The following is a 15,270-nucleotide window of genomic DNA, read 5'->3' as shown; positions in this document are numbered from 1 at the left end:
GTTTACTGAACTGGCTGAATGTCGCCTTCACAGGTTATGTAGAACGGCTGACCCGAGAAGTGAAGGAGAGACTGAATTGCCAATTTCATATGGGGTAGGGGGTTCTCCTTGTTTGGTATTTTTATCCAAGGACGTTTGTTTAGGAACTTAACAAGAGCTTCTCTTTTGGCGTCCTTTATGCCATCGTAGGCTGTCCCGTCTGGTATTTGAATTGGAATTCCAGTCGAAGTCTCGAGCTGAAGTGTAGACCTTCCAGAAATAGAGATGAACTTGACCTTGGGCTTCATGACCTTGCGCAAGTAGTCTTTTACGCAGTCGTTAATTTCAATTAGGTAAATTGCCTCGTCAAGTCTTTCTTGCATTCCAAGTTCTTCCTTCCGACAGGAAAAAAATTTCCTGTTGTTCGTCCGTAAACCATTCAAATTTTCGAAAATTGAGAACTTTTTGGTCGAACTTCAGAAAATGTTTTTCCTTCCGACAGAAAAAGTTTTTCCTTCCGACAGAAAAAGTTCTTCCATCCGACAGGACACAAACGGATGACTGACGTTCCTCTTCCTGAATGCCTTCCAAAGCCAGAAGAACCTAAAGCACCAGCCCCTGCACCTCAGCAACCACAACAACCTCAGTTCCAGCAAGTACCTCCACCAAATTACTACCAATTTCCACCTCAAGGTTACTACCCACCACAAGGCTTCCCGAACTACCCTCCTCAACCTATGCCTTACTTCCCCAACCCTTGGATGTTCCAGCAAGCTCCACCCCAGCAATTCCAATTCCAATCTCAATCGAAGAGAGACCAAGACTTCGAAGAAGGTCTGAACCGCTTACGCAAAGAGTATGCTACAGCTCCAATGGAAGACGACAGACTTTCAGTCTCTTCCCTCAAATCGACCGATTCGACTCGTACCACAGATTCGGTTCGTGACCGTGACGACTACCTCAAGCAGTCTGAGAGACTCTTCATCCTACAACCATTTACAGTTGGAGCTCTCAAGAACATGCGCAATTACGAAGGTCAGACACCAGCTGGAGACCGCAAAACAGACGTACTCGCAAGAGCCGTCCAGCTCGTCAAGACAAAGACTGAGATAGTCGACTTCATTCTTGCAGCTTGCCCATACAAGTAAAAAAATAAACAATTACGAGTTAAACTTTTTATTCTTTCTTTTCTGAGTTGTTTAGAGCTGGTTTCTCTTGTAGGAACCTTTCGTACTCTTCCATGGTCATGGAATTGCGAATTTGGTACGCAATTCCAGGTTCGTTGTTTTTGAACCTTACGTATGTAACGCTTCCATCCTCCTCAGGGAAGTAAGCTGCTAACATCTGACCAAGTTTTCTCGGTGACTCGGAGCTCATTAAAAATGTCACTTTTTAAACGTTAAGTTTTTAGTCTTATTTTACCCTTTGTTTGTCAGGGTAGTATTGGAGCGCAATTTCTCCAAATTCTCTGTGTCGGAGTTCTTCAGCATTTTCCAAGGTGTACCTGGAGAACTCAAAGAAGTCTTACGTAGAGACAAGGATGGTTATATAAATGCAACAAAGATGGCAAGAGAAGCGGGAAGGTTAAACCATTTAAACAGATTTCTCAATAGTGCTAAAATGCAGGAAATTCTTGAGTTTTGGTTGAAAAAAGAGGTGGAGCCAAAAGTGGCTCGACCTCAAAACAAGCATTTTGTGAAGAATATACCAACCGCCGGAATTCCGGCGGTTGCTTTTTATACAAAATTCAACAGGTGAATTTTCATGAATTTCCTTAAGACAGAAAAAAATATATTTTAGGTGGAACCAGGTCCCTCGGTCAACTAACATCTTTTTGAAAATGGTGACAACATGACATTTTGACAACAACACAGGAAATAAACTTCATCGTACATGTTTTGTCATGATTTCATCGTATATGTTTTGTTAAGACTTCATCGTATATGTTTTGTCATGATTTCATCGTACATGTTTTGTTAAGACTTCTTCGTACATGTTTTGTTAAGACTTCATCGTACATGTTTTGTTAAGACTTCATCGTACATGTTTTGTCATGATTTCATCGTATATGTTTTGTTAAGACTTCTTCGTACATGTTTTGTTAAGACTTCATCGTACATGTTTTGTTAAGACTTCTTCGTACATGTTTTGTTAAGACTTCATCGTACATGTTTTGTTAAGACTTCTTCGTATATGTTTTGTCATGATTTCATCGTATATGTTTTGTTAAGACTTCTTCGTACATGTTTTGTTAAGACTTCATCGTACATGTTTTGTTAAGACTTCTTCGTACATGTTTTGTTAAGACTTCATCGTACATGTTTTGTTAAGACTTCTTCGTATATGTTTTGTCATGATTTCATCGTATATGTTTTGTCATGATTTCATCGTAAATGTTTTGTTAAGACTTCTTCGTACATGTTTTGTTAAGACTTCATCGTACATGTTTTGTCATGATTTCATCGTATATGTTTTGTTAAGACTTCTTCGTACATGTTTTGTTAAGACTTCTTCGTACATGTTTTGTTAAGACTTCTTCGTACATGTTTTGTTAAGACTTCATCGTCAATGTTTTGTTAAGACTTCTTCGTACATGTTTTGTTAAGACTTCATCGTACATGTTTTGTTAAGACTTCTTCGTATATGTTTTGTCATGATTTCATCGTATATGTTTTGTTAAGACTTCTTCGTACATGTTTTGTTAAGACTTCATCGTACATGTTTTGTCATGATTTCATCGTATATGTTTTGTCATGATTTCATCGTAAATGTTTTGTTAAGACTTCATCGTACATGTTTTGTTAAGACTTCATCGTACATGTTTTGTCATGATTTCATCGTACATGTTTTGTTAAGACTTCTTCGTATATGTTTTGTTAAGACTTCTTCGTAAATGTTTTGTCATGATTTCATCGTATATGTTTTGTTAAGACTTCATCCTACATGTTTTGTTAAGACTTCTTCGTATATGTTTTGTCATGATTTCATCGTATATGTTTTGTTAAGACTTCTTCGTATATGTTTTGTCATGATTTCATCGTAATGAGCGTAAATCAGCAAAAATATATTTTAGGGTAGATGGTTAGATCTAACCTCATTTCTAACCTCATTTCTACCATCGTAGAAAACACACAAAACTCTTGAATTTTGTTGCTGAATTCAATAAAAATATATTTTAGTTTTTTTTTTAAAAAAATATTTTTTATTTTTATTGTAAGAACATGTTAGCAACAACAGCACCAAACTCGTTAGTCATGAACCCAACTTCAATGTTAGTAGAGATGAAAAGCTTCATTCCTTCTTCATATACTTTCGAAACAGAAATCCAGAAGATAAAGCAGGAACTTCTCCAAGGAGATTTAGACTGTACCGCACAGGATGAAACAAATGAACAGTATCTTTATGAAATGCAGGATATTATTGACCATCTACCTAAACTTCCTGAAATACAACAACAAAAGCTCACTATTCCTGAATTCGATGAAATAGAAGTCAAAGCAACTGACTCAGTAGAAATAAAGAAGTTCATACGTAAGATAAACTATGAGTTTCTTGGATTTCATTGCAACCACAAAGACTGCGATATGGTATATTTCATTGACATATATAAATCTGGGGAGTTTAAGACCTACGACAACTTTGTTTCGTTAGTTGCAAAATGTGTATGGCAGATAAGAGATAAAGATAGAAGAGGTAAAGTATGGAACGGACAAATAAAACCAGCAGCCTTTGAGTTAAAGAAAACCATTTACGCCTTAGTCATACTTGCAGGTAAGGTTTCAATGTACAATGCTAAAATGAACTCACAATGTTCAAAATGTAAAGCAGCAATGAGGAAATATAACTACTCCGTCAAAGAGATAGAACGTATGCGAAACGACTATGCTGACTTAAAAGAAAGAAGCAGAGAAACCAGCAGAAGATAAAATGGACATGTTGACATTTCTGAACAAAAACTATCCAACTGCTGACGATTTCCTTCTATCTGACGTCAAGAAGAAATATAAAGAAACATTCGGCATTGTTAAAACTTTTGACATACTGACAGAAGAAATAGAAGCTACAAAACTGTTTAGAATTTCAAATATACATCGTACAATTCATGTAAAATGCTTGTGAAAAAAGATGTTAGTTGACCGAGTGACCGAGTGACCTGGTGACACCTAAAAACCATCTACCCTAAAATATATTTTTGCTGAAAAAAATGACCAAATTTCATGAATTTCCTCATATGTTTGCTACCTGAGGAAAACCGAGGGTAGAGATTCCGTACGAAAATCGTAAAAAAACTCTATGAAAATCGTGAAAAAATGCGACCCTCGGAAAACCGAGGGACGAGATTCCATTCGAAAATCGCAAGAATTTGCGACCCCGACTTTTTTCGGGGTCGCCTAAAACACATGAAAATCGTGAAAAATTGCGAGTACGTAAAAAAACGTAGTCGCCTAAAACTCATGAAAATCGTAAAAAAAACTCATGAAAATCGTGAAAAATTGCGAGTAGGTAAAAAACCCCAGTCGCCAAAACTCTATGAAAACAGTGAAAAAATGACCAAATTTCATTATATAACTGTATTTTTTTTACGAAGTGAACTTTTACTCTTCGTCAAAAAAATCCCTGAAATCATATCTTTTATACAAGATAGAAAAAAAAGTTAGTTTTTATTTTTTTTATTTTTTTATTTTGTATGTAAGAACAGGAAATGACAAACATTGAGTTTGAAACAGTTAAAAAGATAGACAATGACACCAAAGTGGTTAGAATAGGTGATTTAAACGTAAGATACTCAAAGAAATACAACAAATATTCTTTGTCAGACATTTTAACACTATCTGGAAAGAAAACATCCCACGACTGGGTTAGAAATGCTTCAACTCAGAAAATTTTGACAAGAAATCCTGAGCTGATGATATCGGTAAGATTCTATGGAACAAGAGCATATCTTATAGACAAAAGTCTTATACCAGTAGTTTTGTTCTGGATTGACCCAGTTGTTGGATATAATTTCATAACATATGGTTCATTCGATACGGAACGTTGCAGTGAAGGCTTACTTTACATCGTTCAGAAACCGAAGGACTTCAATACAAAGAGATATAAGATAGGAAGAACATTTAATATAACTCAAAGATATGACAGTATAGTCAATAGAGTCAAGGTTGTGTTTGTTAACGATATGAGAGCTGCAGAAACAGAACTACTTGAAAAGTTTGAGAAAATGTATGGTGCTCCCACGAAAGGTAAAGAAACGTTTGAAGTAGATGAGATAGATAGTGCTATAAAAGTATTTGACGAAGTTGCTGAAAAATACATGTAAAGCGTTTATTTTTGGTCTTTTATACAAGATAGAAAATAACGCTAATTTTATTTTTTTTTATTTTTTTATTTTGTATGTAAAGACAGATATGACAACAACAGAGAACACAACAACTGCTATCGTTCATGAAGCTATAGATGAAGAATACGAGTGGGTTCAGTATAACAAACAGTTACGTCTCATTCGTTCGGTCAAAGATGACATGTACCAAATGCAAAGTATTTTGACAGCATGTTTTGAACCAGATACTAAGAAACCACAAGACTGGTTTAGGAACCAAAGCACTATTGAACTATTAAATGAAGCTGAAAATTCGACTACGGATTTTTCCGTAGTCGCAAAAACTCGAGTAAGTAAAAAACCCCAGTCGCCAAAACTCTATGAAAATCGTGAAAAATTGCCAAACGGTTTGAGAGGATATTATGTACATAGACTTCTTGTAAATGCTGTTGCAATGTGGGCTTCAACTCGTTATGCTTGGTATATTTACAGACTTCTTGACGAAATTCATAGACAAGAACGTGAAGAGCTAGAGAACAAGCTTGAAGCAAAAGACAAAAACATACAGAAAAGAATACCACGTTCGGTACCAAAAGGAAAGGAAAAGAACTATAAGTATATGATTTATACTGAAGAGATGGAAAATGAAGAAGACAGAGATATGGTTATGTTGCATTTAGTCAGAAGAAACAACAAAAGCTTTTACGACCTTGCTAAGATTTACAAATCTGACAGAAATTGGTTCTATCGCGAAAACTTACCGATTTCAATGACACCGAATGAAGATGTTAAACAGATAGTTCAAGATACGTTACCTCAAACACACTATGATATGAAAGGTTGTACAATACTTACATTCAAAGAAGATTTGCCGCTACTGAAAGAAAAAATAACAGAGTATTTTGACAACTTCAAACAAGCAGAGTAGATGAACCATTTATTTTTCAAGCTTGACTTCAAATGGCTCAGGTAGCTCTATAAGGTAAATTGTCTTGTCAAATCCTTCTGGCATTCCGAGTCCTTCCTTCCAACAGGAAAAAAATTTCCTTCCAACAGGAAAAAAATTTCCTTCCAACAGGAAAAAAATTTCCTTCCAACAGGAAAAAATTTTCCTTCCAACAGGAAAAATTTTTCCAGTTGTCCGTCCGTAAACCATTCAAATTTTCGAAAATTGAGAACTTTTTGGTCGAACTTCAGAAAAAGTTTTTCCTTCCGACAGGAAAAGTTTTTCCTTCCGACAGGAAAAATTTTTCCTTCCGACAGGAAGAGTTCTTCCTTCCAACAGGAAAAGTTCTTCCTTCCGACAGGACACAAACGGATGGCTGACGTTCCTCTTCCTGAATGTCTTCCAAAGCCAGAAGAACCGACAGCCCCAGCACCACAAGCAGACTAAGACTCAACACTTACATTTTTACGCTTGACTTTTTACAATTTGAACTTTGTTCGCGTAGATATGAATTCTGAAAGAAGTATGAGGGTCTTGTATGACTTTGTACTTCTCCCATAGTTCATGTCTGTCAAACTTACCTGCCATGGACTCTTTCATAAGTTCCATGAAATCGTCTTCGGACAATCCGGGGAAAAGTATAATATCAGTAAGTATTCTCTTTACATCCTTACTTAAACTCTTGGCTGTCTGTACACAAATGACAACTGAGATGTTAAAGTGTCTGAGCTTCTTAAGAATTCGACACATGTCTTGTTCTCTGTTCTTTAACAAAGGATGAGAAGCAAAGTCATCTAAGATAAGAAGACATCTGTGAGGGTAAGTCTTCCAATCGTAAGATTGCAATTTCTTCGAAATGTATTCTATCTCTTTCTGTTTGTTTCTGAAGTGTTTCTTCTCTAATATTCTCTGCATTTCCTCATTTGGGTCTTTAAACTTCGAATTGACATACTCATTTATAGCATTGTACTTCAAAACTCTTCTTTGGTACTTCTTTATCCAATCTAACAACTCAGAGTCTTTTATACATACTAACTTAGACTTCTTTATAATATCTTTGAACGAATTTACGGTTTGGTCAAATTGACCCGAAGTACTACAAATGACTACTAACTCATAGAATGGGTTCTTCTCATCTAGTTCTTGTTGTTGTGCAGCCATTTTAAGATAAGTGAAAGTCTTACCCGACCCAGGTGGTGCAATTAGACCTGTTATACCATTCTGAGCAAATAAGAACTTGTCATGTATGGGTTTTATCTGAGCATTTTCTAACTTCCTCTTGTTCTTGTTTAAAACATTCTCAAATTTCTTGTCAATGTCAGCAAACTTTTTTTCTAACATATTTTTAGAAAAATTAAAATTTTTATCTTTTAGAAAATGTCTAGCGATTTCGCTATCTATATTCGAGACAAGCTTTTCGACAGCAAAACATCTGTCGACCATAAAATCTTACATAGTGTAAACAAGAAAGGGGAATTTGTTCTAAAGTTCTGTTTCTGGGAATATGACAAGAACCATAAAACCTTAAGCAGAGAAGTCTTAAAATTTGTCAATGACAGACTTGTTGACAGAGATGACGCCTCTTGGAGAGATGAAGTCCAACAAAACTTCTTAGAATGCAAAGAAGACACATGCGCTGTTCTTGAAAATGAAATAGAAAACAGAATAGAAGAGCTATTAAATGACAAAGCACTTTTACAAAAATATGGTTCTGAGAAGTTTGACATAACTCCACCAGAGAAGAAGAAGAGAGAAAAGAAAGAAAAGAAAGTAGAAGAAGAGAAGAAAGAACCTGAACCAGTTCCAGAGAAAAAGAAATTTGACATGTAAAAATAAAATTTTATTTTTAGAACATTTCTGGGTCAATGTCAATGTTCTCTTCCTCTTTAGGAGCAAACACCGGCTTAGACTCTAAAATCTTTTTACCCAATTTACCTTGAACTTCTACAACTTTAGACTCATAATATTCATAGTCGTCTGCTTTCTTTGGTTCATAAGGTATAACAAGTTTGTATGCTTTGCCTTCTTTAAGGTTTGAAAACCTTCTGTCAAAACTTTCTTTGACTGTTAACAAACCTTCTATGTCTAAGTCTTCAAATTTCGCACCATTTTTAGTCACAATAGCAAACTTAACTGGTTCGATGTTCCAAACTTTGCTGAATGAAGACTTTTCAAAATGGTAGAAGTAAACATTCAAATATGTGAATGGGTCTAGTTCTTCTTTAAGTCCTGACATGTACTTGTTGACTGAGATGAATTTCGTCATCTTTTCTATCGGATAAAAAAATATTTTTTTTTTAAATTTACTCAGAAAAATTTTTCTTTGTATATACACCATTCTGTACGTCTAAAAGACTTTTGACATTTGCCAAGAATGTTCGTTTAGACGCTGTCATATAACCAGATTCTTGACAATATTGTTTATACGAATCGTACAATGACCTTTCATCTAAACACTCAAAGTCAGTTTCATCTATGAACAGTTCATATACACTCTTGTTTGCTTCTAACAATGTTTGTCTCTCTTCGGTATGTGGAATTTGTCTTGGATTGAACTTAGAAATATCTAATGTCATGAAATATGAGAACAAGTGGTTGTAAAAGTCAGATGTCAAAGTTTCTGCTAAGTCGTCAAAATATTCTGTATCTTGCATATGAGAATCTGACGTTCTGACAACTACATATCTTTCTGTCAGAACTTTCTAACTTCATCGGAACGGCATTGTTTGAAACCATGACGAAGTTTGCAACATTTTCACAAACTCTTTGGTCTTTATATTTTCTTTCAACAACTCCAACTTTGTCTGTTATAAACTCTTCAAAGCATCTGAGTTCAAAACTTTTGTTGTATCTATACTTTGAAGTTCGTTACATACTATAAGTTTCATATTCTCTATTGAAGAGTTAAATTTACCGCAGATGTTTTCTAAGTTTGTCATATTCGGGTTCGAAATAGCCCTCTAACAGTTTGCATAAGATATCTGTAAAAAAGTGTTCTTACCAGTTCCTTGTTTTCCAATTATGATGAGAGCAGTTTCATTTTTAGCACTTGGATGTTGTAAGATGTTTTGCAACCAACATAAGATATACTCATAGACTCTTTCGTTTCCATTGCATATAATTTCTTTGACATGGTCTAACCAAGCTTCTATAACATTTTCTTTCCATTTACTTGTTCGTATTTATATCCGTGAAGATAGAATAGAAGTTTGGAGATGGTGTATAGAACTTTATACCACGAACTGAAAAATCTTCAAGTTTTGACAATAAGATATCCAAGCATCTAACATCTTCATGCCAACTTGTACGACTTTTATTTTCTTAAGTTTCTGTTTACATTCTTGTTCTGAAACTATTGTCGCTTTAGGTTTGTTAAAGACTACATCCCATTCTTTCATAACATAACATTTCTGGGGCAGAGTCGACATAAATGACTAAACGTTTCAAATTTTCGACTGCTTTGTTATAGTCTCTAAATGGACACATATTTCTGAAGGCTTGGAAGTCATAAAAATCTGAAACATCTATTCTGTACATTTTTAATAAAAAAAAAAAATATTTTTTTTATTCTTGACTTTGTTGTTGCATTTGTTCCATTTGTTGCATTTGTTGTTCTTGAGCTATTTGTTGTTGAAGTTGTTCTTGTAGTACAATACTTTCACCAGTTGCATCTTCCAATTCGAAACTTTCTGCGTCATTGACAAATACATAGGACATAAAAGTTTTACAGGAACAAAGTTTGCGTCAACTAAGGTTAAGTTTAATGTTTGCTAAAGTGTTTGAGTTCACTAAAGCTGAAAACTCTGCATTCGAATGAACAATAGGCAAACCAGCAGAGAATGTGTTGTTTATACGCATGAGTATCTTTTGTCATAGTAGTTTTGTCGACATTCGAATAGCACTTTGAACTAAGTTTGAAACAATATATAAAATAGGTGTACTTAAAGTCAATGGAACAGACAAACCTTGTATGACACCTTTTCCTGTTATAGGAAATTGTTGGTAGTAAAAACCAGATATAAGTTTTGTATTATAGCTCATATCGTTTATACTAAACTCAGTCGGACATCCAACATAATGAAACCTGCTCTAGTTGCAGCACATGTTACATCCGTCCTTAAAGTATTAAATAAGTCAACAAAACCTGTTGGTGGTATATCTGAGTAAGTATCTTCAAAGGAGTATTTTTACCATTCACAACAAAGTCTTCTGGTGTCAAAAGAGCAAAACAGGCTTTAGTCGTCATCGTGTTTAAGGTCAGTTTACAATATCGTCCTTGAGGACTTTTGTAAGTTTGTTGTTATAGAATTATATGACTCAGGGTTTTAGTCGTAATAGTATAAACACACTATGTCTTCTGCATTTTACTTAGCAAGTAAATTTTAATGAAATGTTGTGGTCGTCAAATATTTTTTAACGTCTGGGAAACTATATTTTAAGTTCAACGTTTCACCTCCTTTCATAACGTATATCTTGTCAATGACATTATATGAAACACCACAGCAAGCAATGTCGGGCTCTATTTCTTTGATGTTTATATCGTCTGCCTCTGTCAAAAGTTTCATAGTTCTTTCAAAACTTCATGAGGTGCAATGACATATGAGTTCACTTTTACAGGGTTGTGTTCGACCAAGTTTAACATTATACCTAAAGCTTGACAAATCTTCTCCTGAGTTTTAAGTTTGTCTTTAAGTTGTTGGTAGTCGTTTCGAATATCTGCAACAGAACTTAAGTCTCTGCTAACTTCAGGATATGTTGGTTGTTCTTTTACAGGAACTATTGTTATACCATCTTCGTCTTCGTATGGTTTCCCCACTTCAACATCTCTGTCTTTGACATTGAACAACAACACTTTGACTGTTTGTTTGAGTTGGTGAATTTAACTTCACATCTGCCACCGCCATTAAACCTTTTGAAACACTTACGCTTCTATTTTTCGGAAATGACATTTTACTTAGAATAAAAAGATGGACGTATTTGAGTATCTCTTCGAATTGAGCAGAGCAAAGTTTACACACACAAACAATACAAATACACTGATAGAATAGTTCTTTATACAAACATGGAAAATGTTATAGAATAGCAATATTTGCTGAACCAAAATATTTTCATAAAGCAAAGAAGTTGGTATAACTGAAATGGTGAAAGTTTTGACGTTGACAAAAATATAACAACAAAACTGACCGATATTTCTAAAGGTAAGTTTATAATACAATACTATGTCAAAACTGGCGTACTGTCAATATTTGACGGAGAGAAGTCAGTTCAAGAACAACTTACTGACCTGCTGCCAAAATCTGCTCGATGGAAGCTGTCGTTATACCAATCTGAGGAGCCCCAGCAGGTTTCATCGAACGATCTTCAAAAGAGCATCTTCCGTGAAAAGTGCTATTGGTTTTGTAAACTTCTTTGCTTTCAATTCATCTGGACCGTCTCTGTCACCAGTATATTGTATTTGAACTGTACCAACAGTTGAAATACCACCCATAAAGTCTTCTGAGTCAGCCAAAATGGAATGCCAAGCCAAAAGTTTGAACGGTCTCTTTGTATATTGAGTTTTTGACCTCCTGTATGAGTCCATACTTTCACATATGGCATAATAGAACTTTGCATTTCAGGTTAATGGTTGTTGTGAAGTTGTTGTTTTAAAGTTCATAGCATCTAATGTCAAGTTGTATGACCTCATATCCTCAACTGTAGAATATTCTTCTCTTGGATAATATTTGCCATCTATGTTTATATGAATATTTAATACCAGGGTTGTAGAAACAAGAATAGTCATTTATAGTTCGTCTGAACAGTACAAACATAGTATCTGCATGTTTCATTGCAGTTGTTAAAGCAATATCTGTCTTGCACCTGGGTCAGCACTTTGGTTTCCAACTTCACCTGCAAAGTCTTTGACAGATTTGGTGTATAGGGAACATAAGTGGAACTGCAATATATTTGGCAGCTAAAGCATTTGAAATATCTGGGTCCAACATATAGACTGCAAGTCTGCTTTCTATTCTCTTGCATTCAAATTTTTCGCATGTGAACTTAACTGGGTCCCAAGCAGTTCCAGCAGCATTGAAGTAGTAGTTTACTTCAGTGTTGAGGTTTGAGAAACCAAAGTCTAAGTCAACTTTGTCTTTGCAAAAGTCACAGAACTTGGCTCCACCAGCTGTATCTGTAATAGTGAATGGGTCTTGTGTTGGTGCAATGACTAAGTTATTTTTGCTTGGAGTAAGTTCGATAGAAATTTTTCCTGCCCAGTTTGGCAAGTATCTTAAAACCTGAAGATGAGGAAAGATGACAAAGGAACTCTAAGTTTCAGTTTTACTTTGGTTACTGCTGCTGCAGTTTGTCCAGAAAGGTTAACATAAACTCCTGGAACGTTAGGGTCAAGTCTTCTTATTTTCTCAATAGTTGCATACTGGTCTGTTTTTCTCTAGCTTGTGGTTGTACTGAGTTTCTCAAAGCGAACCATTCATAGTTTGGCCCATGTTACTGTTTGAACTAAGTCAGAGTTAGAATATATCTTATATCCCATAAAAACTTCTGGAGTATATTGGTATCCGACATAGAAAATTCCATTGCAACCTTTCTTGTCAGACAACTTGGCAGAAGGTTTATTTCAATGTCTTGTTCCACGTATAAGAAAGAGTTGTCAATAGAAATAATATGAAACCTGTCGCAAGCAATATCTACTGTTGTTGAAGAACCTTCTCCAAACTCACCTACGTTTCCATAAGAAACAGCAGTTGTATATTCGTAAGTTCCAGGAACTATTTCTGACCTTCTAATGGCATTGTCGCATTCGTTATACCATTCGGAAACATTCCATTCATGGCATCCAAAACTGTTGGCGTTTATATTCTGAGCGGCGTACATTTCATATGGGTAAAATATAGAATAGTTGGATTTATGTGTCATAATAGAACCCACGTGGACCAAGCTTTACTTTCTTCCTGACTGAGTTTTTAACTCTTCTTTTTCTTTCATTGCCACTACTTTCACTAGATGAAGTTACTTCTTCACTACTTCACTTTGTTCTACTCTTCTCTTCTTCTTTGGTGTCGCTTTTGGTAACTTGCCCTCTGCTTCAAGTTGTTGCATCTTTGCCTCATGTTCACCTAGTATGTTGTAAATTTCCCATGTCCTTTTTGCCTTTGGGCTCTGGTCGCCCATCTCAGGTAACCTATATCCTAGAAAGAGTTTGTCATAGTTTGTATTTGAGTCTTCGCTTATTGTTTGCATGACTCTTTTCTGAGTTTCCGGTTCAAGCTCTTCAAACAGAGCTTGTCCATATGGAATAAGCTCGTTTCCAAATATATGTTTTTGTAGCCATTCTGGTTTTCTTTCCATGTTACCAACAATATCTTTTGTGAATGGGAAAGCTTTTACCCAATGTTTCAGTCTTGCGTCATTTATTTCTGTAGTTGGTTTTATTTTGTCAAGGAACATGTTTTTCAATACTAACATTTCATTTGGTACTGTCCATTTGAGTTTTCTTAAATATTCATCCCTTCTCGGTTCATTGTCTGCAAAAGTAAGTTTTTATGACATTTTGTAAACTTTCGTTTGCAAGGTCATGTACAATAGGTTCTCTTCCTTCTCCCTCCCTAACTTTCTTTCTAAACTCTTCACCAAATATACCATCTCTATGGTTCTGTGTAGTTCTTTGAGATAAATGTTCTAGAACGTCAGGTGTTATATTTCCATCAGCCATGTTCATTTCATACTGGTCCAAAATATCTTGCATGTTTCATATCTTTCAATGGCATTAAAGCCGCGCTTAAAATACCAGCTATATCTCGTTCACACATTGACTTCCATTGCGTCTACAACTTCTTGGAATTGTGGTTGTAAGTTTATGAACCACCTATCCGGGTTAGCTTTATGACCCCATCTCATTGTAGTTCCATAGTCTGCAGAAACAAAAGTAGGTTTGTTTCCATCTTGGTTAGGTTCTGAATGAACTTTAAACAATGTTTCATTTCTATATGTTTTGTTGAAATTTAACCTTTTATTTTCACCGAGTTTCATCCGAAGATTGAACGTTAAATGCTCGTAAGTAAAAAGGGTTGTTGTATTTGTGTACATTTTCTTTCAGTACTTCCATTCTATGCTGAATATTTTCATCTGGTGTTGGAGTCTTTTGTATGTCGGCAAACATTTTTCGATATTCTTCTACTATGTCAGCCGAATTTTTTTTAGACTCTTGGAAATATTCCATATTCACCTCATACACTTGTTGAGGGTCAAGATTTTTCGGCTGTTCCAAATCTTCATCTAGTTCTGTGAAGTTAGTTTCCAAAGGAGTGACTTGTTCGTTTCCTTCAGGCTCTTCTAGCTGTTGTTGCTGAACTATTTCTTCCATGTCTGGTTGTATCTGAACTTCTTCCTGTGGAGTTTCTTGTACCTCATCTGCTGGCATTTCATATATTCCGAGACCGTTTTTAACAAGTTCCCTATTTAAGTCATTCGCATTCATAACCCTTTCTTCTTTCGTTCCGTCTCTATTTTTTACGCGTTTCATGAAGATAGTTGAATTATCATTTATCTCTGACACCAAATATCTCGGAGTAAATTCATCCATGTCATTTGGATGATATGCTATTAAATCATATCCCTTAGCGAGCTTGTATTTTCCAGGTTTGAGATTATATCTGATTTGGTGCTGAACCATAAAGCTAAATAGGTTCGGGTCAGTATTTCCATCCTTGAACTTTCTAATAGCTTCTTTATATCTGTTACTAAAGTCAAGAGTATCTGGGTAACCATACTCTTCCTTAAGCATTTTTAAGAATTCTTGGTTTCCTTTTTCTCTACTTCTTTTATGTCCTTGCTCTGTTTGTGGTTGTTGTTGTGCTGGTTGTGGAGGTGGTTGTTGTGCAGGGTTTTGAACTGTTGGTTGTTGTGTTGGTTGTTGTGTTGGTTGTTGTGTTGGTTGTTGTGTTGGTTGTTGTGTTGGTTGTTGTGTTGGTTGTTGTGTTGGTTTTGGTGCATGCCTGTGTCTGTGTCCATGTGACGATGTAAATGTTTT

General features: G+C 35.4%; 10 protein-coding genes across 10 annotated transcripts, besides 1 other annotated feature; 5 read left to right on the top strand and 5 right to left on the bottom strand.

The window, feature by feature from the left end:
• Window positions 1-14,195: part of a mobile genetic element that runs on past the window's edge.
• TVAGG3_0124690 (uncharacterized protein) lies at window positions 3-362 on the bottom strand (the record flags this gene model as incomplete). Its single annotated transcript, XM_051223699.1, has 1 exon — window positions 3-362. One exon carries the CDS (start codon window positions 360-362, stop codon window positions 3-5), a length of 360 nt encoding a protein of 119 aa, XP_051108685.1.
• On the top strand, window positions 537-1,127 carry TVAGG3_0124680 (uncharacterized protein; the record flags this gene model as incomplete). The annotated part of the gene is made up of 1 exon (XM_051223698.1): window positions 537-1,127. One exon carries the CDS (start codon window positions 537-539, stop codon window positions 1,125-1,127), a length of 591 nt encoding a protein of 196 aa, XP_051108684.1.
• Window positions 1,156-1,356, bottom strand: TVAGG3_0124670 (uncharacterized protein; the record flags this gene model as incomplete). The annotated part of the gene is made up of 1 exon (XM_051223697.1): window positions 1,156-1,356. One exon carries the CDS (start codon window positions 1,354-1,356, stop codon window positions 1,156-1,158), a length of 201 nt encoding a protein of 66 aa, XP_051108683.1.
• TVAGG3_0124660 (organellar and viral DNA polymerase type B) lies at window positions 3,201-3,905 on the top strand (the record flags this gene model as incomplete). The annotated part of the gene is made up of 1 exon (XM_051223696.1): window positions 3,201-3,905. The coding sequence occupies one exon, from the start codon at window positions 3,201-3,203 to the stop codon at window positions 3,903-3,905; it is 705 nt and encodes a 234-aa protein (XP_051108682.1).
• On the top strand, window positions 4,682-5,200 carry TVAGG3_0124650 (organellar and viral DNA polymerase type B; the record flags this gene model as incomplete). The annotated part of the gene is made up of 1 exon (XM_051223695.1): window positions 4,682-5,200. A coding segment is annotated over one exon (519 nt), but the record flags the coding sequence as incomplete, so codon positions are not given.
• On the top strand, window positions 5,508-6,224 carry TVAGG3_0124640 (KilA, N-terminal/APSES-type HTH, DNA-binding family; the record flags this gene model as incomplete). Its single annotated transcript, XM_001297888.1, has 1 exon — window positions 5,508-6,224. The coding sequence occupies one exon, from the start codon at window positions 5,508-5,510 to the stop codon at window positions 6,222-6,224; it is 717 nt and encodes a 238-aa protein (XP_001297889.1).
• On the bottom strand, window positions 6,708-7,583 carry TVAGG3_0124630 (protein of unknown function, DUF4106 family; the record flags this gene model as incomplete). Its single annotated transcript, XM_001297889.1, has 1 exon — window positions 6,708-7,583. One exon carries the CDS (start codon window positions 7,581-7,583, stop codon window positions 6,708-6,710), a length of 876 nt encoding a protein of 291 aa, XP_001297890.1.
• TVAGG3_0124620 (uncharacterized protein) lies at window positions 7,620-8,072 on the top strand (the record flags this gene model as incomplete). The annotated part of the gene is made up of 1 exon (XM_001297890.2): window positions 7,620-8,072. The coding sequence occupies one exon, from the start codon at window positions 7,620-7,622 to the stop codon at window positions 8,070-8,072; it is 453 nt and encodes a 150-aa protein (XP_001297891.2).
• Window positions 8,089-8,478, bottom strand: TVAGG3_0124610 (protein of unknown function, DUF4108 family; the record flags this gene model as incomplete). The annotated part of the gene is made up of 1 exon (XM_001297891.2): window positions 8,089-8,478. The coding sequence occupies one exon, from the start codon at window positions 8,476-8,478 to the stop codon at window positions 8,089-8,091; it is 390 nt and encodes a 129-aa protein (XP_001297892.2).
• An 831-nt stretch (window positions 14,196-15,026) lies between the features above and the next one.
• Window positions 15,027-15,251, bottom strand: TVAGG3_0124590 (uncharacterized protein; the record flags this gene model as incomplete). Its single annotated transcript, XM_051223694.1, has 1 exon — window positions 15,027-15,251. The coding sequence occupies one exon, from the start codon at window positions 15,249-15,251 to the stop codon at window positions 15,027-15,029; it is 225 nt and encodes a 74-aa protein (XP_051108680.1).
• Window positions 15,252-15,270: the final 19 nt, after the last annotated feature.

The sequence above is a fragment of the Trichomonas vaginalis genome, chromosome IV (assembly GCF_026262505.1).
Source record: "Trichomonas vaginalis G3 chromosome IV, whole genome shotgun sequence".
NCBI lineage: Eukaryota > Parabasalia > Trichomonadida > Trichomonadidae > Trichomonas > Trichomonas vaginalis.
Note: the sequence above shows the minus strand (reverse complement) of the source record. Positions and strands in the feature narration are given on the sequence as shown.